The sequence below is a fragment of the Catharus ustulatus genome, chromosome 17, assembly GCF_009819885.2.
Source record: "Catharus ustulatus isolate bCatUst1 chromosome 17, bCatUst1.pri.v2, whole genome shotgun sequence".
In the NCBI taxonomy this organism is placed as follows: domain Eukaryota; kingdom Metazoa; phylum Chordata; class Aves; order Passeriformes; family Turdidae; genus Catharus; species Catharus ustulatus.
In genome coordinates this window covers 1,413,877-1,439,109 of record NC_046237.1, presented here as the reverse complement: position 1 = coordinate 1,439,109, position 25,233 = coordinate 1,413,877, and the positions used below count along the sequence as shown (strand labels likewise).

Here is a 25,233-nt window from a genome sequence, read left to right as displayed (position 1 = left end):
TGATTCTGCACAGTGAGAGTGGTGTTTCCCTGGGGCATCCAGAGATGTTGTGCTCCTCTAAGGGACGAGACCTTTGAGGCTGAATCGTGGTGTCATTAGTGAAATGGAGAGTTGTTGCTGAGTTTTATTCTTGTCATTAGTGAAATGGAGAGCTGTTGCTGAGTTTTATTCTTGTCATTAGTGAAATGCAGAGTTGTTGCTGAGTTTTATTCTCTCTGTCGTTGTTTAAGTGAGCCAGTATCAAAGCTGACTGGGGATGGTTCATACCATGATGGACAAAGATGAATTTTCTTTCAAGCTTTCATGTAGATCAAAACGTGCTACAGTAAATCCACGGTGGGGAGGGGTTTATGGTTTTAGTGAAAATACATGGAATGTCAGTGAAAGCTTCAGATGCTGCTGTGTTCACATCTTTGCACTAGACAGAGCTGCTGTGAAACCTTAAGTGGGAACTTCTACAGAATATAATCGTACATAGGTGGGGGGTAGAAAGTTTAATCTTCAAACCACATAAATGCAGAGCAGTGTGTGCTTGTTGTAGAAGTAACTTCCTTCTCGAGCCTGCTTTCTTCACTTTTGAATGACTGGAAACCATAATTAGTAGTAATTTTTTTCCAAAGATGGAAATCATTAGCATTTAAAAAAAAAAAATATCCCAACCATATACATGAGCATTGTAATCTGGAGAACATTCTCCCTGGCTTTGAAAAGGCACAACTCCAGTCTGTAAGCAATCCAGGATACATCCGCAAGCTTTAATGTACAAAAGATTAAAGTGTGTTTACACAGAGCAGAAAATGCTCAAACTCTGAGCGAGGGCTTTATGCACGTGCTGCTGGTCACTGCTGCTCATTGTTCGTGTGCACTGCTGGCCTCATCTGAACTGCACTTGGGCAAACAAGCCCTGTGCACACGAGGACTCAAAGTGGAACCAAAACCAAAGCAGTGGGACCCAGCACTTCAGGCTGGTTCCTGCATTTTGAGTCCTCCCAGCCTGGTCTGCTCCACCCACTGCTCATGACAAGTCCTAAAATAACTAATCTATAAGCATGCTAAAAGTAATTTTTTAAATTTAAAAAATATGGAAAAAATGTAAATGTTAGGCTCTAGGAATGGATTGGGGTGAATGTTTATTCCTGATAAACAAATTTTTAAAAGGCTGGACTTTGGCAGTATCCTTCCAAGGCTGTGTTTTAAAAGTAGGACCTATATCAACTTGTTGTCATGGGGATGCCAGAAATATCCTTCCTGAAAGTGCTGGCATTCAGTGGGGCTTGTGCCTGGGCCAACAGGAACATGGACTGCTATAAAAGCAACAGGGAAAAGAAGGGTCAACAAAAATCCTGCAGTCAATGTTATTAATATTGGATGTTCCTCTTGAAGCCAGCCATTTCCAAAAGCTTTTTACCTTTACTTGCCAGACTTTAATTAGCAATCTTCTCAGGGTTTGCAAACAAACATCTGCTGAACTCAGGGGCCTGCCCAGATGAACAGGATTTGGGGAGTGTGGGCAAGGCACACTCAGCTTTCAGGTGGAAGCTGTGATTTCATTTGGCCATTGAGGATTCTTCTGTCCTTTAAACAAAGAAGTGTTGGATGCGTTCCCTGCAGAGTTCTGTGCAGGTGTTGGCAGTGCTATCCCAAATCTTAGTTCCAAACGTGCCAGGTGAGTTAATGAGCATTTCCAAATAAACTCCCACTCCTGGATACTCCCAGAGGAGTAAGTTCTGATAAGTGCTGTCTGTGCTCTTCCCTAACACCTGCTGTTGGCTTTGAGAGACAAAATTCTGCAATCCAGATTGTGCTGTGCTCCAGCAGCTCCCTTCAGGTTTGCTGGGCACTCCGTGTGTGATGATCTGCTGAGAGGAAAAGCTGCCACATCATTTTTAATGTTTGAGCTCAGCACTTCTGGGAGCTGATCCTCTGAGGGGTGTGCTGCAAATCCAAAAAAACCCTGCATTTAAATAAGATTCCAGATGAAATCCTGCCCTGAGACAACAGGTAGAAACGCAGATGGAGAAGAGTCATTTTCTCTAGGCTCTTGCTGTAGCTCATTGGACTCAGCCTGCAGCTGGTGATAGGAATCTACAGGCTCTGTGTGTGTGCAGTGTAGAGAGGGGAGGCAGGGAGCATCCATAAATATTAATATTCCTCCAAATGCTTGTTTGTATGTAGACAGCTCCCAGGGACATTGCCACGTCTTGTAGGTGTCAAGCCCTGAATAATTTGCCTCGTTCCTTTTTTTTCTTCTCCCAGATGCAAAGCTATTAAAAGGAAAAAAAACTGAAAGTGCATGCAGTTGGGTCCTGGGGCTGGCTCAGGAACACAGGAGGCAGTGTTCAGCTCTCCATAAAGAAACAAATATGCACATCTACCAGAGAATTCCAGATTTCACTCAGGAAACCAGCTCTCACTCGGAGCTTCCAAGCAGTTAGTGTAAATAACAGACAACTCAGCTTTTGAAAGATGCAAAGAAGCTCTGGACTGGCCCCTTCAAATGACAATAAGCAAGTTAATTGAAAAAGAAAATCGACTCTTTTATTTATGCAGATGAGGGACTCCAGTTAGATCCTGGGAGCTGCAGGCAGCGGATGTGAGGTCAAAACCCAACTTGTGCCCCTGCCCTCCCTGCCCTGCACGGGGCTATCTTTAGCTTTTCCTAGAGGATGGTTTGGATAAACCCAGCACGGAATGCAGCTTTTATTCCCTAATTTCATGCTAATTGGCACGGTCCCATTTGGCTGAGTGGCTGCCTTTGAAGAAGCTGCCTTGTTTTAAAACAGAGCAGGGTGGCCCTCACCAAGCCACGTGTGCTCACCCTGCTGTGGCCCTGGGGAACCTGGGGAGCCTCTTCCTTTTCCTCTCTGCCATTCAGAGATGTGTGAAAAGGAGTTCAGAAATCGAGGGTCAAGTCCTTTGAAACTGAAATCTCCTGATTTCTCTCACCTATGATTCAGCTGTGGCTCAGTTCTTGGGGGCACTCCTGAGGGTCCCCACATGGGGAGGGTGCCTGGCTTCCAGAGGGTGCTGGAGCTGCCTTGGTGGGTATTTGCAGTGCAGGAGCACCCAGAGCCCTGCTGTGATGAGAGAGGCAGTCCTGTGGGTAAAACCTGTGTGAAAAGGGGCAATGAGAGCTGGCAGCTTGATCCCAGAGGGCCTGGGGGACAGACTGCTGTAGGAACAGGAGCTGAGTGGCACAGGGAGGCTGTTTGCTGACAGTCAGGCTGACTGAGAGCATGGGGAGATGCCAGAGCTGCCTGGGTGTGAAACTCGCTGTGTTTTAACCCCCTGTCACAGCAGAAGGATCTTTTGGTGCTGAATCAGAGGGTGAATCAGCAGTGAAACCTCAGGATGGGAAATCCTGAGTGCAGGGAGGGGGTGAGTGCTGGAGCAGCCCGTGCTGAGGAGCTGTCTGTGGGATGTCCACCAGAAAAGAGTGGAGAGGATGGTGGTGCTTTGCTGGAGTATCCCAGTCTGTGATCTGGGATGCAATATGCAGAAATGGATGAACTCTTGCAGGTGGCACAGCCTTGGGAGCAAAGCTCTGTCTCTGGGGCATCTGCACCGAGGTTTCAGTCAGTTCAGTGCTTGGGAAACAGCTTTGCTGGGCTGGTCCATCACACAGCTGCTCCCTTGGAAGGTTGCAGAGGGCTCTCCGTCCTTGGGGAGCCCAGCTGGAGGGAGGCAGGGCTGCTCCCCGCTGTGTGCCACATCCCCGGTGTGCAGAGGGCAGCAGGGTGAGCCTGGCCACCCTGAGCTCCTGCAGCCCTACCCGGGCTCGGCAGCTCAGGGAGAACTTTGGGTGGTGCTGGAGCCGTGTGCCTGAGCCATTCCTGTGCCGCTGGGATCTGCGAGGGCAGAGGGGAAGCAGCTGAGCTGCTGCGAGCATCCTCTGCCCCTCGCGAAGGCAGGGCTTGATGTTATTACAGGAGCAAACTGCTGCTGCTGCTCTCCTGGCTGCTGTCTCTGCCCTGCCCTTTCCTCCAGCAGATTCCTGACCCCAGGCTGGCCGGCAGCGGAGCAGCCAGTCCCCTCCTGCTGAAGCCAAAAGGCAGAATTCCTGCCGATTTCCATGGAAGAGGCGTGTATCTGTGGGAGCAGCACTTGCTGTTCCCCCTCGCCCCGCGGAGCTGAGCTCGCCTCGCAGCATCCCCGGCGTTGCCATGGGCACAGACCGCGACACCAGCGTGGGCAGCGGCGGCCGGGACAGTGATTTCATTGTGCCCCGCCGCTCTGCGGGGCCGGCAGAGCTCCCCGAAGCGCAGCCGGGCTCCTGACGGAGCCGAGGCGATGAGTCAGGGCTGCAGCCTCTCCCTGCACCGCAGGCTCAGCCCCGGGCATCGCCGCTGCTGCTCCGGGCAAACTGAGCCGGGCTTTAAACCGAGCCCGGCTTTAAAACGAGCCCGGCTTTAAACCGAGCCCGGCTTCAAACCGAGCCCGGCTTCAAACCGAGCCCGGCTTTAAAACGAGCCCGGCATCAAACCCAAACCGGCATCAAACTGAGCTGGGCTTCAAACGGAGCCGGGCTTTAAACCGAGCCCGGCTCCAAACCGAGCCCGGCTCCAAACCCAGCCTGGCATCAAACCGAGCCCGGCTTCAAACCCAAACCCAGCCTGGCATCAAACCGAGCCCGGCTTCAAACCCAAACCCAGCCTGGCATCAAACCGAGCCCGGCTTCAAACCCAAACCCAGCCTGGCATCAAACCGAGCCTGGCATCAAACCGAGCCGGGCTTCAAACCGAGCCCGGCTTCAAACCGAGCCCGGCTTTAAACCGAGCCCAGCTTCAAACCGAGCCCAGCTTCAAACCTAAACCGAGCCCGGCTTCAAACCCAGCCTGGCATCAAACCGAGCCTGGCATCAAACCGAGCCCAGCTTCAAACCGAGCCCAGCTTCAAACCTAAACCGAGCCCGCTTTAAACCGAGCCCAGATTCAAACCGAGCCCAGCTTCAAACCTAAACCGAGCCCGGCTTCAAACCCAAACCGAGCCCGGCTCCAAACCCAGCCCGGTTCCAAACCCAGCCCGGTTTCGCAGCCGTGCCCTCGGCCCCTTCTCTGTCGCTCTGCCATGGGGGGACAGTAAATATTGTTGCTGCACGAATGCTGTGGGTGTTTGCTCGGCCGGGGGCTGTGGCAGGGGCAGGCTGGGGCTCGCCGTGTGTGTGAACGCTGTTATTCATTCATACCTGGAATATTCATACCTGGAATATTCATACCTGGAATATTCATAGCTGGAGTATTCATAGCTGGAATTGCATCCCGCGGGAGGGGCAGTGCCGCGGTGAAAGTGCTCTCTGGAACATTGCAGGGATGAGCAAGGAAAGCAGCTCGTGTGATGCCCGGTTTTGGATGGGCTGTCGCTGGGGGCGAGGGGTGTGTTTGTTATTCAGCAGACTTTTAAAATGCCACGTGCACATACAAATTTTGTTTTTCCCGTATTCCTCAGCATGAACCTCTCCCCGCTGGCTTTGCTGCTCGGTGTGTTGAGTTTTGGTTCCGTGCCTGCTGTCTGTGCCTGGCACAGATAATTCAGGTTATGGTGTGTGGTGGGACAGCTCTGGCTGAGTTTTGGTTCTGTGCCTGCTGTCTGTGCCTGGCACAGATAATTCAGTTTATGGTGTGGTGGGGCAGCTCTGGCTGCACGGGTGCTGCCTGGGGAGCTGAAATGCTCACTGCTCCTTGGGGTGAAGCTGTTCAGCCTGGAGAGGCTTTTCTGCTCCTGCTGATCATGGCACAAATCCAACCTGGCTCTGCTTGGTGCTGGTTTTGCTGGCTGGAATCGGGGGGATTCTCCCCGAGACTGTCCCCAGAGCGGGCACAGCGATGCTGAGTGTCGGGGGTGGCTGTGAGTGCCCAGGGGTGGCTGTGAGTGTCCTGTGAGTGACCTGGGGTGGCTGTGAGTGTCCTGGGGTGGCTGTGACTGTTCTGGGATGGCTGTGAGTGTCCTGTGAGTGTCCTGGGGTGGCTGTGAGTGTCCTGGGGTGGCTGTGAGTGTCCTGGGGTGGCTGTGAGTGCCCTGGGGTGGTTCTGAGTGTCCTGGGGTGGCTGTGAGTGTCCCGTGAGTGTCCTGGGGTGGCTGTGAGTGTTCTGGGGGTGGCTGTGAGTGTCCTGGGGTGGCTGTGAGTGTCCTGTGAGTGTCCTGGGGTGGCTGTGACTGTTCTGGGATGGCTGTGAGTGTCCTGGGGTGGCTGTGAGTGTTCTGTGAGTGCTCTGGGGTGGCTGTGAGTGCCCTGGGGTGGCTGTGAGTGTCCTGGGGTGGCTGTGAGTGCCCTGGGGTGGCTGTGAGTGTTCTGGGGTGGCTGTGAGTGTTCTGTGAGTGCCCAGGGGTGGCTGTGAGTGTCCTGGGGTGGTTGTGAGTGTCCTGGGGTGGTTGTGAGTGTCCTGGGGTGGCTGTGAGTGTCCTGGGGTGGTTGTGAGTGTTCTATGAGTGACCTGGGGTGGCTATGAGTGTCCTGGGGTGGTTGTGAGTGTTCTATGAGTGACCTGGGGTGGCTATGAGTGTTCTGGGGTGGTTGTGAGTGTTCTGTGAGTGTCCAGGGGTGGCTGTGAGTGCCCTGGGGTGGCTGTGACTGTCCTGGGGGTGTGTTCCCCTGCTCGTCCCGCAGTCTGACAAGCTCTGCTCAGAGGGAATCTCGGCAGCGATCTGGAGGCTCGATGTGTCAGACCTGAGTGATGGGGATGACACACTCGCTACTCCTGGGTGCCAAAGCTCTGAAATCAACGGCGCTAAAAATACGTTTGGCTCAGAGCTCAGTGACTCGTTGCTGTTTTCCTATCCCCAAAACAGCTGTGTGCTGGGATTAAAAGCCAGAGGGAACCTTGAGCTTTGTGCAAGCTGGACTGTGCTGTGCACTCCCCTCCTGTCCCAGACATTCTGTGTGTTGGTTTGTTTGCTCGGCTCTTGGGGTTTCCCACTAAACACCAGCAGTTCCTAAAAATGAACAGAAACCCCCTGAAAATAGTCCAAATCTCTCTGCTTGTTACCAGGAACTTCTGCTACTTTTGCAGAAAGCACAGTCAGCCCCTGCCTGGCTTTCTGTGTGATATTTTCTCATGGGAATTGCTGTCTCATGTCATGCAGGAGTTAGAGAAAATGCTAGAACAGTAATTTCAATATTTAAATGAAACCCTCTGCCTGTGACATGCACTGATCTGTGCCCAGAGCCAGCAGATAGTGTGAATTAACCCCAAATTGTGGGGCCGTTTCAGGTATTTCCTGCTGGATACACTTTAAAAACACATGCAAATCCTGGTAATGTTTTGTATGTTTTTGTGTGATGACAAATCCTCTCCAGCCCCCAGGCTGGGGCAGCTCCAGGAGCTGCTGTCCATGGGAATCCCTGCCCTGGTTCTGGGATGCCACTGCCACGCACACCCTGGGGTGTGGGACCAGGCTGGAGCTGGGCTCAGCAGTGCTGGCAATTCTGTGTTCCCTGGGAGCAGTTTGTAAAATGGGAATCTCTGAAAATTGAGGATTTTTGGTACCAGAAGAGAGAGGGTTCTACTGAACACTTGTTATTGTGTATTTTATAATCCCTGTCTGAAGATGCTCCTGGGGCTGAAATTGGAATGTGATTGCCCTTTAACCACAGGGCTGGATTCTTTCTCCCTCTCTCTCTTCTCTAACAAATATTTGTGAATGTGTTTTCTGACTCACATGAAACCTGTCACCAACCTTGCTGTCATGATACAGAGCCAAGCAAATCAGCACACAGAACTGCCTTTTCAATTTTAGAGTTTGAGCTCAGCTTTGGCCTGCCTGGGTTTGGCTGTGTAAGGAAGGGGTTTCTCCCTCTCCAAAAGCTGCTCCTCAACATTTGGTTTTATGTAGATGTGTTTGGAAGTGATTTTGTGATGTGCTGGTCTCGGTCCAGCTCCCAGTTGGCAAAATGTGGCCAAAGTCACCTGAGGTGTCACTAAGGGGTGTCCTTGGCAGGAGGGCAGCCTGCTGTGGCCAGAGGGATGCTGACCTGTCCAGGGGATCCCTCAGGTGAGGCTCAGGCAGCAGGAGCCTGGCTGGAGGTGTTTGCAGTGCCTCTGTCCATGCTGCACCTGCCCTGAGCCCTCGAGCTTCCCTGGCTCTTAACCCAGCACTTCTCACAGGCATTGACTGCACTTAAAAAGAGTGAAATAATAAGCTAATATCAGATCACAACCAGTTTATAAATATGCATTTTTTTTAACCCATGATTGCTCAGCTTCTGTAACAATATTTACAGTCTTAAAGAGACCCTTCTTTTTCCAGAAGAACCGACTCCACATAAAACCACCAGCCCACCCTCTGGAGTTACATACGCTCATGATGTCTTGGACTGTGGCCTCAAGCCATGCCCCCTGCCTTTTCCTAGCCTTTCTGCAGACCCCATGGGCAGATATGGACAGCCAGATAGCATAGGGCCAACACCTACACACCCTGCCAACGCTGCAGGGGCCTCTGCTCCGAGCCCTAGGATTGAAATAACTCCATATCACGAACTGATTCACTCAGGGGGTCCCTTCCGCAGCAGAGACACAGATGTTCTGTTGGTAGAACAGTCCAACTCAGCCACCACTAGCCCGAGGGTTACCCTGCCCGTCCCTGGCTTTGAGGGCTACAGAGAACCACTGTGTCTGAGCCCAGCTAGTAGCGGCTCCTCTGCAAGTTTCATTTCAGAGACAAATGTATCTCCTTGCACCTCACCATGTGTTTCACCAAATAATGGTCCTAGTGATGACCTTTGTCCACAGTTTCAAAACATCCATACTCATTATTCTCCTAGAACCTCTCCAATAATGTCACCACGAACAAGCATCACGGAGGAAGCCTGCTTGGGACGCCACTCACCATCACCCTGTCCCAACTCAAGGTCTTCGTCGCCAGGTGCAAAAAGGAGGTACTCGAGCACGGGGCTCTACAGCAGCCAGCTGCCCCCCAGCTCTCCTGGGCGCTCCCGCAGCCCCTCTCCACAGCCCTCTCCCCGCGTGGCCCCGAGGGAAGACGGCTCTGCGGGCGCTTTCACGCCGCTGCCCAGCGCCGCCCTGCCCATGGATGCCATGAGCAGCCTCCCCGCCGACCCCTCCTGCGGCGTGCCCACGAAAATCTGGAAAACCAGCCCCGACCCCTCGTCCATGCCTTCCCACAAAAACAGCATCCCGTGCCACGTCTTTCAGACTGTTGACTTCCACGGGCCTTGCGAGCAGGAGGACAGGAGAAACTCGGCCCCAGAATCCATTCTGTTGGTTCCTCCGTCCTGGACGAAGCAGCTGGTGCCTGCAATACCAATCTGCAGGTATGAAATCCTTCTCCTGGCTGTTTGTGGTTTGGTGTCCTCTGTCGTGGCTGGTGATCCCTAGGGAGTGTTTTATTGGGCAGGACCAGAGCTGAGTGCTCAGGGACTGCACTGGTTCATGGGGATTCCGAGGTTAAAAAGTCAGGGTTTTGCAAAACATCCCCAAAGAGGTTCACTGATAGCACAGTGCACTACAAATTCAAATTTCTAAATCATTTGTCTAAATAGCAGATTGAAACCTTTGACAAAAGCTGTACACTCTGGTGCTGTCCTGCTGCTCTTAAAGTGGTGAGATTGCTTTTGTAAAGTCACAAATTTCCATCAAGGATGAAAACATCCTAATTTATTTTTATTTAAATTTAAATAATGCCTGATTCAAACCAGAGCTCACTGCTCCAGGTCACACTGAGTGTTTGGTGACCTCCAGCTTTCCCTTAGCCCAAATCTCAGGGCTCCACTGCCTGGCTCTGTGGCACCTGCCAGGACCCAGGGTGCCAAGTGAGTGACGGGGCTGGCAGTCCCTGCTGGCACCCAGCCAGTGCCATCCCGCTGGGCACCGGGGCTGTCCCCACACTGACGTTATCCCAGGGTGTTCCTGACCTGCAAACACAAACTGTGAGTGACAGAGCACGGGCTGTGACTTCCCTTGGCTCGTCAGACCGGTCCTGGCAGCAGCCACAGAGTCAGAGTGCTTTAAAATCCAGGGCAGGCTTTAGTTGCACACTGCAGTGTGTTCATTTCATGCCATAAACCCTTGTGTATTTTCATAACAGGAAAAGTAGTACCAGGTAAGAATATTTAGCATTTTATTGATGTGCATTTTAACATCTATGTAAATCATAACAATTGTTAATTTGCACAACTGTTAGGTAATGACAAAATGGAGTTAATATTTCACAATACGTGATCCAAGTTGGAGACACATAGCAGGAGCTAGATAAAAGAAAAAATGTAACTGCTACAGATATTTCTGTTTAAGAAGCAGAAATATCTCATTCTCCTCTGCAAGGAGATGGGCCCACAGAGATGGCCATGATCTCAGCAGAGATGTGAGCAGTGCAGCACAACCCACGAGAATTCCTGAATATTCCAGGAGGGGCCCCGGGATGAAGGAGGGATGGAGGCTTTGAGGAGCCACGTTCTCAGCAGTGTCCCTGCTGTTGTGTCTCTCTGTGTGTCCCAGCTTGCCTGTGCAGTCTCTGCCCCCCCTGGAGTGGCCCCTGGCCAGCCAGTCTGGCTCGTACGAGCTGCGCATCGAGGTGCAGCCCAAGCCCCACCACCGCGCGCACTACGAGACCGAGGGCAGCCGCGGCGCCGTCAAGGCTCCCACCGGGGGACACCCCGTGGTCCAGGTAAGGCTCTGGGCATCTCCTCTAGCCAAAGGGGGGAAATTTCATCTCTGAATTGCTGCTGTGGGTTGTCTCTGAAAGAGGAGCATCCTCTGAGCTTTTGGATGTGCTTTTGGATGAGCTGAGCCATGGGGAAGTCCAGGATTTGGGGAAGGGTGGTTTGGATTGGCTTCTGAGAGCTCAGAAATGTGGGTGATGTGTTTGCTGCCTTTTCTGGGCTCTATAAACCTCATGTGATCCCCTGGTGGACAAGCTCATCTCTGAATTGCTGCTGTGGGTTGTCCCTGGAAGAGGAGCATCCCGTGAGCTTTTGGATGAGCTGAGCCATGGGGAAGTCCAGGATTTGGGGAAGGGTGATTTGGATTGGTTTCTGAAAGCTCAGAAATGTGGGTGATGTGTTTGCTGCCTTTTCTGGGTGCTCCAAACCTCGTCATGACTGTCATAAGGTGCCTGGGAAGTCACTGGTGAAACAAGTGAGCAAAATTGAGAGTGCCAGTGGTGGAGAGAACGAATTTGTCCCTTTGCTGACCTGAGAGGTGAATGAGCTGAACCCTTCTGTTTGGAGTGTGAACAGCTTTTCCTTCACCTTTCACAGGGGGTATGAAATACTGGCTGAGCAGCTGCAGTGTAGCTGAGAGGGGCACATCAGTCATTTCCCTCATTTCCCCTGTTTTCAGCCCGAGTTTCCTGAAGGAAAGCCAAAGGCAGGCTGGGCTGGGGCTGTACTGTGTCAGGGGGAGAGGGCTGGAATGATGAGTGGGAGCTGAACAGGGCAGCCACAGCTACAGCCTTCACTGAGCAGAGTTGGGCTGCATCCCACAGATGTTCCTGACACACTCAGGCCTTGCAGGAATCAGGAAAACATTAACATTTATGCGTAATTTCAAGCATGTGATCAATACCGCTAATTTCACTGGGCTGATTTGTGCTTAACTCCAAACACATGTTCAATATTCCCCTGCAGGCTCACCCTCTTTTAAAATCAAGCCATAAATTGGTAAATTAATGAATTTGTTTGCTTTGATGGAGCTGGACCTGCACGTATGGAGTGGGTATTTGAGTAGAGGGTGCAGGCTGATATCAGCCAGAGTCACCCTGGCCATTCCTCAGCACTGCAGGGTTTTGGTTGGGCTCTGAGGAGCTCCTGTGGTGTGTTTGAAGCTGCCTAGGTGCAGGAATGGCACCAATCAGCACTTGCTCCTTCCTCAGTTTGCTTGCAACTGCAGTATCACTCACCCTCCCCAGGTATTCCTACCAACATTCCTATTGCACTGAAGGAGTTTCTTGTGACATGCAAATAGAATTTGATTCCTTCCTGCAATCAAAATCAATCAAAGAGGCATTTCTATTTTCTGTTGAAGACAGGAACCAGTATTGCTAGTTTTATCATAATTTGCCTTCAAGCTTCAGGATCTAAGGCTGTAAATTCAAATGTCCACTTTAGCTCCCCGAGCAGATGTGCCTCTGCACAGCTGTGCCTGCATCTGGGGAAAACATGGACAGTTTCTTTCTGAAGGTTTATTGTAAAGCTGGGAGTATTTGTTGAATTTGTGTTCACTTGAACATAACCAGGTTCATCTGGATGCCAAGCAATGAGATAGTTGCACCTGTCTGGTTTATGACATCTCAGACTGGGGGAGGATAGTAAAATCCAAAGTTTTCATGTCAGAAGTTATTTTGCTTCAAGGAATCTTTTCCTTTTTTCTTCTCCTTCTTTTCCCCTCAGTGAAGTTTAACTTTTGTGTTCTTCTCAGATGCAAAGTATTTTTCTAAACTACGATCTCTTTTGAAACTAATCTGATTTTAGAAAAGCTTTCCATTAACTCTCCACGTGTCTGATTACCCAGCTGAACCTGCTGGCAGAAGAGCTCTTGGCTGGTTTTTGCAGCACGCTGTTGGCCTGCAATATTTATTTTTTAGAAGTGCATTTTGCATGCAGATTTCTTCTTTGGGGTGCTCTGAAGCTACAGACCAGCAGATCTCATATCCTCCAAGCCTTATCTTGTGGTTTATCTTTCTGATGCTGCTTCCTCTTCTTCACGTGTCAAGCCCCGAGGGTTTGTGCTCAGGGCTCTGCAGCAGCCGTGCACTCCAAGCATGGCAGGAGAAGAGTCTGGGTGGGCAGAGCCTCTGGGGAGCTGGACCACATGGGATATTCCATGTGGGATCTCAGCACCAGGAGCACAGGCTCCCAGCTCAGGTGTTCGAGTCCCTCTTGGGAGGAACCCACAGCCTGTGGTGACTGCAGAGAAACTCAGGTTCTAGGGTGTGAGCTGGGTGTGAGCTGGGTGTGAGCATCCCCTGGATGTCAGGGTGCTGAGAACAGCCAGGAATGCTCTGTGGAAGGACAAAGCTGAAGTTTCCATGTCCTTCCATCCTGCAGGTCACTGAGCCCACACAGGAGGGGAAGGCACGTTTGCTTCCCAACTCTTTGTTCCCAAAGCTGCTGGTTTGTGCCAGCTGCTCCAGCCAGGGCTGAGGAGGAGCCTGTGCAGTGGGAAGGGCAGTGGCTGCTCCCGAGGATGGGGTTGGGATGGAGGTGCAGCCCAGACACAAACCTGGGCTGTAATGGCAAGGTTAAATCCACGACCCAATGTTTACCTTGGTGCAACATCCAAACGTAGAGCAGGGCTGCAAACCCCAGTGCTCAGGTGAGGCAGGGGCAGGCACAGGCACCCCCAGCCCATCCAGCCCTGTGCCAGGCTCCTCTCCTCCTCACCTCTCCTCTAGAGAAAGCTGGACTGAGAGGGGCTCCTGTTCAGCACAGCCAGCCCAAAAACCCATTCCCCTGGGTTCTAACTTTAAAAACTGTGGTGACTTTCACTGCCTCTTTTTATTTTTCTTGTTAAAAAGAAGCTGGAATGGCAGAGTTGTTAGTGGAGCTCACAGGAGCTGCTTTACAATAACAAACGTATGTTCCACTTTCCTTTTATATTTGAATTTTGCCGTCTGTGTTTTCTTGTGGTTTCGCAGTCAAAGGAGACATTGTTTCTCAGCCTGGGCTTCCCATGGGGCTCTGACTTTTAACTGTATGTGACTTCCAACATTCAGCTAATTCATTGGTGTGTTAGTGAAAGCAGAGCCTTTGATGGAAACTCAACCCCAAATCCCAGCTCGCCGGGGAGATTCGCGCTCTCGCACGCGGGGCTGCTGCGTGGGTTTGCACTGAGGACACGTCCCAGAAGTTCATTTTATCCTTTTCCCCACCTCCCCAAGGCCCTGTGCAGGGAATGGACCTGGCTGGTGCTGCACAACATCTCTGTGCCACCCTGGTGGCTGTCACCTCCCTGCTCTGGGGCTGGGCTTTGTCCCCAGCTCATGGGTGACAAACCCCTGCACCTCCTCACCTGATTTACCTGCAGGGCTTGTCTGCACAATGCCATCGTTGTGGGGGCCTCTTGAGCTTGAGCTCTCCTCTGTGCATTTATTTTCTGCTGCAGGGATTGATGTGCATTAGCCAAATCAGAGATTTTAGCTGCATTTGGGAAATTCTCTTCAGGACCAACATGCCATCAAATGCAAGGGTGGGTCAGCAGCTCTCACACTGTGCTGCAAGCATGGCTGTAATTCTGAGAGAGAGGTGAATGAAGAGCTCTCACTGAAACTTTTGAGCCTAATTCAGAATGCATTGCTTTTGATGGAGAGGAGTTTTGGCAGAGGTGAGGGGAAGCAGAGTGTACCAGCTGGTTTGAGGGGGATGCCTGTGCAGGTTTTGTGGGTTAGAAATACTCCTGAATGAGGCAGATGCAGGATTTTGTTCCTCTTTCCTCTAAGTTCTCACTGCAGGACTGTGCATGGGGGCTCAGTGTGCTGTAAAGCACAGCTGGAATTTCTGTGTGTCCCAGATGTGGGCACTGCCAGCACAGAACTCACCCCACTCAGGGTGTGCTGGGGTATCTCAGGAGCTCCCACAGGGTGGGCACACACCAGAGGGTTTCAGCATGAAAGAAACTGGGGAGGACAGAGGTTCCTGAGCCATGCTATTTCTTCTTTTTATCTTTTTCTCACAAAAATGCTTTTTGGCCAAGCTATTTTCAAGATGTGGCTGACATCAGTGCCTTGTCCAGTGCCTGAGGGGGGTTCCTGTTCCCCAAAGCCACCTTGCACTAAGCCCTGGCACAGAGCTCAGCTCTGGGGTTTGGTTCAGTGCTGTCAAATCGATCATCTGGGGCTGGGATTCATCTCCAGGACGCTCTTGGTGCTGCCACCTCTTGCCCCTCGTCACCCTGGCTGCTGTCATGGTTGTGCCACACCTGGGTGCACAGGGGGATGCTCCTGGGGAAGGATGAGCTGAGTGTGGCAGAGGAAGGGGAGGTTTTAGACAAGCCCTGCTTTGCCACCCTGCTCTGCTCCAGCTGGTTCCACAGTGCCTCTGACAGCTGGCAAGGGCCCAGCTTTGCTAACTGGTGCCAGATCCCCGTGCTGAGGAACTCCCCCAGTGTGATTCTGTCAAAATCATCCCATTTTCACCCTCTGATCTCCTCGTGGCACAGCGAGTTCTGTCGTGCTGGGGAGGTTTAGCTCTTGTCATGATGTGCATGGAAGTGCTTTAGTGGCACAGTTGTTTTTCTGAGCCAGCTGTGAGAATGAGATCTCCAAATCCTCCTCTGTACATTGCTCTGCACAGATGCATTGTGCCTCTTATTTAAAACTGTCATCTGAGATAGCCAAAGCACCCTTAAAACAGGATCAGCTCTTCACAGGGGCAGGGAAACTGAAGGCCAGAGAGGAAACAACTTGCTCACCCTGTGCTGTGAGGTCAGTCAGGAGCAAACCCTGACTCTCCAGACCTGCACTAACCCCATCTGAAGGCAGAAATCCCAGTAAGACACTGGGAGTCTGGTTGTCATTTGCTGCAAGGAACAGCAGAGCAAGTGAGATTCAACCCTTGGAACTTTGACAAAACTGTCACCAAAATAAGAAACACTTAAAATTGAGTATCATAAAAAGTAATTTAGCAGAATCAGATGTTCAAAGGATTGTCTTCAGAGCCTTTTTAGACAGCTTTGGTAGGGAGCAAAAGGAACCAAGGCAAAGATTTCCTTCTGGTTTGCGTTCTTTTGCAGTGTCCCAAGTACATTAACTTGAACAAAAACATGTGAGAAGATTCAGCTTTGTTGCTCAATGTCAGCTCTAACTGGAGCAGGCAGAGGAGCTGCTACATGATACAGTGGCTGTTCGAGGTCTTTGTTAAATTCCTGACAGTTATTGATATGCCACTCTCCCTGAGACAATGCAGTGACATTTTCCATCTCCGTACCAGCATTGTTGAGCAAAGACCTCCCCCAAAAAAAATTCCTTGACATCGCTGCAGTCAGCAGCTATTAACGGTGGGGATGAATGAGCAAACCCGAGGCTGCAGCAGGAAGGGGGGACAGAAACGGGGCTGTTGGCTCAGAACATCCTCTCAGAGGGTCAGAGAGGCACGGAGGGCAGGGCTGGGACAGGGGCAGTGCTGGGATGGGCACAGGGCTGGGATGGGGGCAGTGCTGGGATGGGCACTGCTAAGAACAAAAAATGATGCCTTATTTATTTCCCACTAATCTCTCCTTTTCCTGCTAATAATGCCAATTCTGTTCTAATAATGCTAATGCTAGTCTACATAAACCATAATAATATTTAAATTCAAGAAAGCATATCCCAGATTGAAAGATCTAAATTCCAAACGTTGCTCTGAGTTTCCCCTGTATAGATATGTTGTACCTGTAGGTGACCTAGAGAATCTTTAAAGAATTTGCCTGGCTTTCTGACTGCTGTTAATTTGTCCCTTGATTTTAGCACAATTAAGCAGTGTTTTGCAGAGATTTGCTCTTTGTGCAGCACAGCAAAGGTGAGCCTGTGGTTCACATCCCCCCAGCCAGCTGCTGGGGTGCAGGGTTTGGGATGTCTCAGCACTGGGTTTGGAATGGAATCAGAATGGTTGAGAAGGGAATGAACAACTCTGGCTTGAAGTGCTGTGTGCTGGGAGCTGGGCTCTCAGTCTGAGAGGAGTTTAGGAGCAGAGCAGCAGCAGAACAGTGCTCCCTGTGCCTGATGTGTGCTCCCTGTGCCTGATGTGTGCTCCCTGTGCCTGATGTGTGCTCCCCATGGCTGATGTGTGCTCCCTGTGCCTGATGTGTGCTCCCCATGGCTGATGTGTGCTCCCCATGGCTGATGTGTGCTCCCTGTGCCTGATGTGTGCTCCCCATGGCTGATGTGTGCTCCCTGTGCCTGATGTGTGCTCCCTGTGCCTGATGTGTGCTCCCTGTGCCTGATGTGTGCTCCCTGTGCCTGATGTGTGCTCCCTGTGCCTGATGTGTGCTCCCTGTGTCTGATGTGTGCTCCCTGTGCCTGATGTGTGCTCTCTGTGCCTGATGTGTGCTCCCTGTGCCTGATGTGTGCTCCCTGTGCCTGATGTGTGCTCCCTGTGCCTGATGTGTGCTCCCCATGGCTGATGTGTGCTCCCTGTGCCTGATGTGTGCTCCCCATGGCTGATGTGTGCTCCCTGTGCCTGATGTGTGCTCCCCATGGCTGATGTGTGCTCCCTGTGCCTGATGTGTGCTCCCCATGGCTGATGTGTGCTCCCTGTGCCTGATGTGTGCTCCCTGTGCCTGATGTGTGCTCCTGTGCCTGATGTGTGCTCCCCATGGCTGATGTGTGCTCCCTGTGCCTGATGTGTGCTCCCCATGGCTGATGTGTGCTCCCCATGCCTGATGTGTGCTCCCTGTGCCTGATGTGTGCTCCCTGTGCCTGATGTGTGCTCCCCATGGCTGATGTGTGCTCCCCATGGCTGATGTGTGCTCCCTGTGCCTGATGTGTGCTCCCCATGGCTGATGTGTGCTCCCCATGGCTGATGTGTGCTCCCTGTGCCTGATGTGTGCTCCCCATGGCTGATGTGTGCTCCCTGTGCCTGATGTGTGCTCCCCGTGCCTGATGTGTGCTCCCCATGGCTGATGTGTGCTCCCTGTGCCTGATGTGTGCTCCCTGTGCCTGATGTGTGCTCCCCATGGCTGATGTGTGCTCTCTGTGCCTGATGTGTGCTCCCTGTGCCTGATGTGTGCTCCCCATGGCTGATGTGTGCTCCCCATGGCTGATGTGTGCTTCCCATGGCTGATGTGTGCTCCCTGTGCCTGATGTGTGCTCCCCATGGCTGATGTGTGCTCCCTGTGCCTGATGTGTGCTCCCTGTGCCTGATGTGTGCTCCCTGTGCCTGATGTGTGCTCCCCATGGCTGATGTGTGCTCCCTGTGCCTGATGTGTGCTCCCTGTGCCTGATGTGTGCTCCCTGTGCCTGATGTGTGCTCCCTGTGCCTGATGTGTGCTCCCTGTGCCTGGTGTGTGCTCCCCATGTGTGCTCCCTGTGCCTGATGTGTGCTCCCTGTGCCTGATGTGTGCTCCCCATGCCTGATGTGTGCTCCCTGTGCCTGATGTGTGCTCCCCATGTGTGCTCCCCATGGCTGCAGTGCCAGCCCCATCCCAGGCTGGTGTTGGGTGTGGAACTGAACAGACCCAGCAGCTGAGGGCACATCTGCTCATTTTTTGCATGCAGAATTCCACAGGTGCCTTCCTGCAATGACATCAAATCCCCCCCTTTCCCAAATTTGACTGGTATTGATCCAGGGATGGAGTGCAGGATGGATTTGCTTTCTGCAGAGGTGGGATGATGCTTTTAATCGTGCCACACATTTCCATCTTGTTCAGGAACCCAATCATAGCAGCAACCCAAACAAGAAAAGTCTCCTTGTTTTCTGAATGATGTTATTTGTTTATCTGCCAAAGTGCTTTGCATTTCCTCAGGTCACAGACCAGCCCATGTCTGGCTGTGTTAATATTGTAAGAGTTAGGCAAAAGCAAAGTTTAAGAAAAATCTTTCAACTGAAAGAAATAGGATCTTAAAGTCCCAAAATAGAGTATGGAAAGGTACACATCATGTCTGGCTTCTCTTTCCCCTTGTGGCAAATGTGACTCAAAGGAGTTGGGTTTTTTCCAGCTCGACCTGTATACAGTTTGGGGGAGTTTTATTGTGAATAGGTCACCTTATAATACACAAAAATATTTCCTCCCAGAGTTCTGCATTCATAAATCTTTCTTGATGCTCGCTGTCTTGAAACTGAAATCTAGATGATTTTGTTTTCTTCGTGGAAAGAAAAGTGAGAAAGAGTGGAGGCACACCTGTGTGTGGGGCTGCTGCTCCCCTGGCAGGGTTTGGGGGGGGCAGCTCTGATGAGCAGGAGAACAACACTGAAACAGAGATTTTACAGCAGCTTGGTTGTTGCTACAGGAGGGAAAAAAAAATCAAAGCTAGTATTTTAAAAAGCATTTAAAATCTTCACTTCTCAAAGTTTGTTTAAGGGTCAAATTTATTCCTCCTTTGCTTCTCCAAAGAAAAGCTTGGTGCTTTGGTTAAATATTAAAGCAGCTGCCTGGCACTGGTGAGTGACAATCTTTAGCAGTGCAGTTTCAAGAGGAGATCTAGCTCTGAAGCATGGCTTTGATGTGTTCTTTCACTCCAGCTCACCGTGGATTTTCTCTGTAAAAAAGCAGCTGAGCATCACTGTTCCCTGGTGCAAGAGAGAACTTGTGGGACATGGCCAGAGCTGTGGGGAGGATGAGTGTAAAACTCTGACCCTAAAGCTCCTGGAGTGTTTCTGTGAGATGTTCATCTCCATTTTTTTGATTTTCACTCATCCTGCTGTGTTCATAGCAAGTGAAAGGTAGATGGAAATGCTTATGGTAAATGATCTTATATTAGCCCTGAAAATGTAATTAATTAGCTCAAGGATAAACCCTTTTAAATGGGGTCACTTTTTGACATATATTTTTTCTCTTTCTATCTGCACTTTATAATGCTATTCTGATTTTACAGTGATGTCATCCCACAGCATTGCCATAACACCATAAATTACCAAAAAAAAGTAATTTTCTTCCACTGACCAAAGAACTGATTTAAAAACTGGTTCTGTGGAGGATCAGGAGGCTTTTTACTGAGTGTTTTATACAGATAATACAGACATTGCCATATGAACAGGGAATCAATTCCTCTCTTCTTTAGTCTGTTATACAACACACACCCACAGACCTGCACATTATTGGACAACCTTGAACAGTTTTGTCTTGGGACATGAGCAAACCCCAGTTAAAATTACTTTTAAAGGTGGCCAGTATCAAACCCTGTGTGTGTAGCCAGTTCTGTTACAGCTGCTACTGACTGTGCTCACTGGGGGCAGATTTCCTTTTGTAATTTATGATCTGTTTTCCTCCATTTCAGTCTCCCACCCATAACTCTGGGATTTTGTTCTGCCAGGGCAGAGGGGAGAGCAAAAGCTGCTTTGCAGTGGCTGTAATAACCCCTCCTGCCCAAAGGATCATTGCTGGATGCACAAAGCATTACCCTGTCAGGCATGACAATAAACACCCAGAACATAAAAACTGCTCTTCCCCCTCGCCCTTGTGAGGACAGGATGGCTTGGGTGATACAATGGCTTTGCACTGAAGGCCAGGAAATGTTAGATTTGAAAGTCCCATACTTAGGGTGAGTTTCTGTGGGTCTGGGCTGTGGATCAGCAGGGGCTGATTCCTCCATCAGTGCCTGTTCCCAGCAGAGCTGTGATTTTCTGTTACCTGCCCTCTCCTGTAGGTGCTACCAACTCTGAATGTGCCCATGGCTGTGCTGTGTTTGTTTGTCACACTCCTGGCTGTGCTGTGTGTGTCACACTCCTGGCTGTGCTGTGTGTGTCACACTCCTGGCTGTGTTTGTGTGTCACACTCCTGGCTGTGCTGTGTTTGTTTGTCACACTCCTGCCTGTGCTGTGTTTGTTTGTCACACTCCTGGCTGTGCTGTGTTTGTCACACTCCTGGCCATGCTGTTTGTCACACTCCTGGCTGTGCTGTGTTTGTGTGTCACACTCCTGGCTGTGCTGTGTGTGTCACACTCTTGGCTGTGCTGTGTTTGTTTGTCACACTCCTGGCTGTGCTGTGCTGTGTTTGTTTGTCACACTCCTGGCTGTGCTGTGTTTGTTTGTCACACTCCTGGCTGTGCTGTGCTGTGTGTGTCACACTCTTGGCTGTGCTGTGTTTGTGTGTCACAGTCCTGGCTGTGCTGTGTGTGTCACACTCCTGGCTGTGCTGTGTGTGTCACACTCCTGGCTGTGCTGTGTTTGTTTGTCACACTCCTGGCTGTGTTTGTTTGTCACACTCCTGGCCATGCTGTGTGTCACACTCCTGGCCATGCTGTGTCACACTCCTGTGTCTCCAGTGGCAGCCCTGGTGCTCTGAGCCCATGTCCCTGCTCTCCCCTGGCTCCCAGAGCCAGCTGCAGGCTTGCCCAGAGCCTGCTGTCCCCCTGCCCTGCTCCCCATCTCCAGAATTCTGGTGAGGAATGGCAGTGTCTGGGCTGTGCCTGGGCTGGGCTCTGCAGTTTGCTCTTGCACAAGCCCAGCCTAGAGCCTGGTGTGCAGTGGAGAAATTCCTGGTGCCAGCAGAGGCTGCTCACTCGTGCCTTGGCTTGGAGGGTCTCTGGGGCACAGCCCCTGTCTTTGTGAGCATCCAAAATATTCTGGATGAGCAGTGATGGCTCTGAGAGGGAGTGTCTCCTTCCATTTGCCATGCTGGAGGAAGGCTGCCAGCACTGCATTGATGCTGCATGTGGTCCCTTCCAGGGGGGAATTAATCCTTCTGTGCAAGGATACCTCCTGCTGACTGGTAAAAAAAAAAAAGATAAAAAACCCTGGTTTGGCCATGAATACCATTAGCTTAATCTTCCTTTTCTCTGATCTTCCAGTGCTATTTGCTTTGTATGGCTTCATCAAGGTTTTGTATGTGGACAGAGTAATTGAAAACAAATTCAGCATGTCTCAGACCATAAAGTTCCCTTTCAGCTCCATCCCTGGCTATGCGGTAGATAAATGTCTGGTTCTCATTTTTGGTTATGTGAGAAATTTAGAATGGTTTGATTTGTAATTTTGAACGTTAATAAAGAAGGAGAAATTTCCTTGTCTCCTGGTCTATGGAGGCATTCTGGTTCCCTTGCAGCAAATAGTGTTTATTAAAAAAAAACAAAAAAAAACCCAAAAAAAACCAAAACAGAATAATCTGTGTCCTTGAGGCCTAGAAACCCCAGCTGTAAAGTCAGCTAAGCCATCCTTGTGCTGTTCAAAATGCCACCTCTGCCTGTACAGGTGATGTTTTAATTAGTGCAGGAGGAATGGCTGAAGGTGAACACAACCAAGGCAAGGATGAGTTTCACAGAGCAGTGATCAGCACCAGATACCCACATTTATCTTGACATTTCTGCCCACCTTGGTTTCCTGAGGGCCTTGCAGGCCCAGTGTGTGATGGCAGGGTTTTACTGTCTTGCCAGCTGCATGGGTACATGGAGAACAAGCCCCTGGGCCTGCAGATCTTCATTGGCACAGCAGATGAGAGGATCCTGAAGCCCCACGCCTTCTACCAGGTCCATCGCATCACGGGCAAGACCGTCACCACCACCAGCTACGAGAAGATCATCGGCAACACCAAAGTGCTGGAGATCCCCCTGGAGCCCAAAAACAACATGAAGGCAACGTAAGCAGCTTTATTTTTATCAGCAGGTTGAGCTGGCATTGAGGGTCTTTGGGAAGGAGCCATTTGAAGAGCAGTGATGCTCTGGAGGGAACCCCTTTTTATAAACCAGCTAAAGCACCTGGGTTAAAGTGCTGGGAGAGCTCCCATCCAGCAGGTGACCATGCAGGCACTTCTCTGTATTCCACTTCCTGCAGTGCCTCTGCTGTAGTCCCAGAATGGTTTGGGTTGGAAAAGCTCACCCAGTGCCACCCCTGCCATGGCAGGGTCACCTCCCACTGTCCCAACCTGGCCTTGGACACTTCCAGGGATGGGGCATCCATTATTATCACTAATAATCCATCATCCTTACAGTCACAAGGGGTTTGCAGTGCACTCAGCAGAAGCAAACTCGAATCTCAAGTCCTTGTGCTGCAGGGACTCAGTGGGGAGCAGGGCAGCAGGCAGAGGAAAGGTGTGGGATGTGTTTTACAACACTTACTGGAACACAAAACATCTCTCCTGAACTCAGCCAAGTGCTCTGGCTGTGAAATCTCCTCCTGTAATAGGTTAACAGAAAAGCAAGTACAGGCACATCTTGTCTGTATTACTCCTTGCAGTTTTATGGAGGCAGAGGGATGAAGTGGGCACCAGTCTGAAAACTTCAGCCTTGAACGTGTGCCAGGCATGAGAGTGATTGCTCTGCAGAGGGAAGAGCTGTATCTCCATCCTTCAGAGGATCCTGACAAAATTGGCAGAGCAGTTATGTTTTTAAGCCCCCCTACTTCATCACAAAATCCACATTCTTTCTTCATATTTTTTTAGAAAACATACCTCATTCCTAACAAGGAACCCTGGAATCATAAACCCCTGCACATATGCAAGGGCAAGGAGCAGTGTGGGTGTAGGAGGCAGCTTGGGGGTTATACCTCCCCAAATGTGATTTTAATTCATATCAAAGGAAGAGAAATGATGTGATTTCAGAGCTGATATCAAAATGGGCTGGCAGTGCCTGTTTAATAGCAGTGCTCACTGCCTGCTCTCAGAACTGCTGCTGAGTTTGACAAATAATTGTCACATTTTCCTAACACAGGCACGTTTGAAAGGTTCCACTGGACTCTGTAAACCTGCACTTACACCAAATATTAAATTGCAGTGCTGATTTAAGCAACCCTAATCCTTTCATTGCTGCTCAGCCCCATCCTGCTCCCTGCACCCCCTTTGTGCAGGGACACAGTGAATGGGAGGAGGAATATCTGCTCTGCCAGGCTCTTGCCTTGCCTGGGGACAATGTCCCAGGGCTTTGGAGGGTGGCACAGTGACCTGGCCAGCTGCAGAGCCCAGCTGCAGCAGCAGCACCCACCCTGTGCAAAAGGAGGAGAGAGCAGCGTGGCTCCTGCTTTGGAGCTGGATTCCTCATCCCTGGATGGTGCAGGAGTGGGGATTCTGCCACCAGCTCAGCTGCTGCGGTTCCCCAGAGCTGCCCTGCCCTGCCCAGGCCAGGGAAGGGCTGCTGTGCAGTCCCTGGCAGCTGGGCTGCTGGCAGAGCTGCTGCTGCAGGCTCCTGCTGGAGTGGGCTCTGCACTACTGGGGGGAACAAGATTTGAGGTTTGAGTGCTTGGAGAGCAGCTCCTGCTGTCACCAGAGCGTGGGGAGAGGTCCAGGAGCAGGGGGAGATGTGCAGCAGCAGGGGGAGAGGTCCAGAGTGTGGGGAGAGGTGCAGCAGCAGTGGGGAGAAGTGCAGCAGCATGGGGAGAGGTGCAGGAGCAGGGGGAGAGGTGCAGCAGCAGGAGGAGAGGTGCAGAGTGAGGGGAGAGGTGCAGCAGCAGTGGGGAGAAGTGCAGCAGCATGGGAAGAGGTGCAGAAGCATGGGGAGAGGTCCAGAGTGTGGGGAGAAGACCAGCAGCATGGGGAGAGGTCCAGCAGCAGTGGGAGAAGTCCAGAGTGAGGGGAGAGGCGCAGGAGCAGGGGGAGAGGTGCAGAGTGAGGGGAGAGGTCCAGAGTGTGGGGAGAAGACCAGCAGCATGGGGAGAAGTCCAGGAGCAGGGGGAGATGTGCAGCAGCAGTGGGGAGAGGTGCAGCAGCAGTGGGGAGAGGTGCAGCAGCAGGAGGAGAGGTGCAGAGTGAGAGGAGAGGTCCAAAGTGAGGGGAGAGGTGCAGCAGCAGGGGGAGAGATGCAGGAGCAGGGGAAAAGGTCCAGAGCATAGGAAGAGGTCCAGGAGCAGGGGGAGAGGTGCAGGAGCAGGGGGAAAGGTCCAGACTAAGGGGAGAGGTGCAGAGTGTGGGGAGAGGTGCAGACTAAGGGGAGAGGTGCAGCCGCACCCCCATGTGCTGCAGTCTGGGGCCGCTGGAACAGGAATATCTGGATGCTGAATGAACAAGCACCCAGAGCTGCTCTGAGGCAGAGATTGACACCAAGCTGGCTGGCAGAGGTGTGATCTGGGGGCTCTGTGTGTGTGTCTGTCACTGCAGCATCGACTGCGCGGGGATCCTGAAGCTGCGCAACGCGGACATCGAGCTGCGCAAGGGCGAGACCGACATCGGCCGCAAGAACACGCGGGTGCGCCTGGTGTTCCGCGTGCACATCCCCGAGCCCAGCGGCAGGGTCGTGTCCCTGCAGGCAGCCTCCAACCCCATCGAGTGCTGTGAGTACCCTGGCACTGCGCTCCTGGGCTGGCACACCCTGGGTGCTGCGCCAGCCGCGCGCTGAGCGCCGCTCGTGCCTGTCCTGGATGGAGTTTGGGGGCTCTTCAAGGGTTGGGGGTTGTGAGGGGAGCTGGTGCACTGAGAGGCACAGAGCAGGCAGCTGAAAGAGTACAGAAGGTGTTTATTGAAAGGGTGCAGCTTGGGCAGTGCAAGAGCCTGGGCAGGGCTGCACCCAGGATGGGTCCTGGCCATGAGTTTTTACAAGGATGGGTCCTGGCTGTGAGTTTTTTCAAGGATGGGTCCTGGCCGTGAGTTTTTTCAAGGATGGGTCCTGGCCGTGAGTTTTTGCAAGGATGGGTCCTGGCTGTGAGTTTTTGCAAGGATGGGTCCTGGCCATGAGTTTTTGCAAGGATGGGTCCTGGCTGTGAGTTTTTGCAAGGATGGGTCCTGGCCG

The 25,233-nt window shown here is 51.6% G+C and overlaps 1 protein-coding gene across 1 annotated transcript in view; it reads left to right on the top strand.

Annotated features, from left to right (window-relative positions):
• The window catches only part of LOC117004462 (nuclear factor of activated T-cells, cytoplasmic 2-like), a 72,054-nt gene that overhangs the window by 673 nt on the left and 46,148 nt on the right, over positions 1-25,233 (top strand). Inside the window, exons 2-5 of the mRNA XM_033075238.1 lie at positions 8,245-9,268; positions 10,452-10,620; positions 21,955-22,157; positions 24,606-24,778. Of these exons, the coding sequence (XP_032931129.1) occupies positions 8,245-9,268; positions 10,452-10,620; positions 21,955-22,157; positions 24,606-24,778 (1,569 nt within the window). The remainder of the gene's footprint in view (positions 1-8,244; positions 9,269-10,451; positions 10,621-21,954; positions 22,158-24,605; positions 24,779-25,233) is intronic.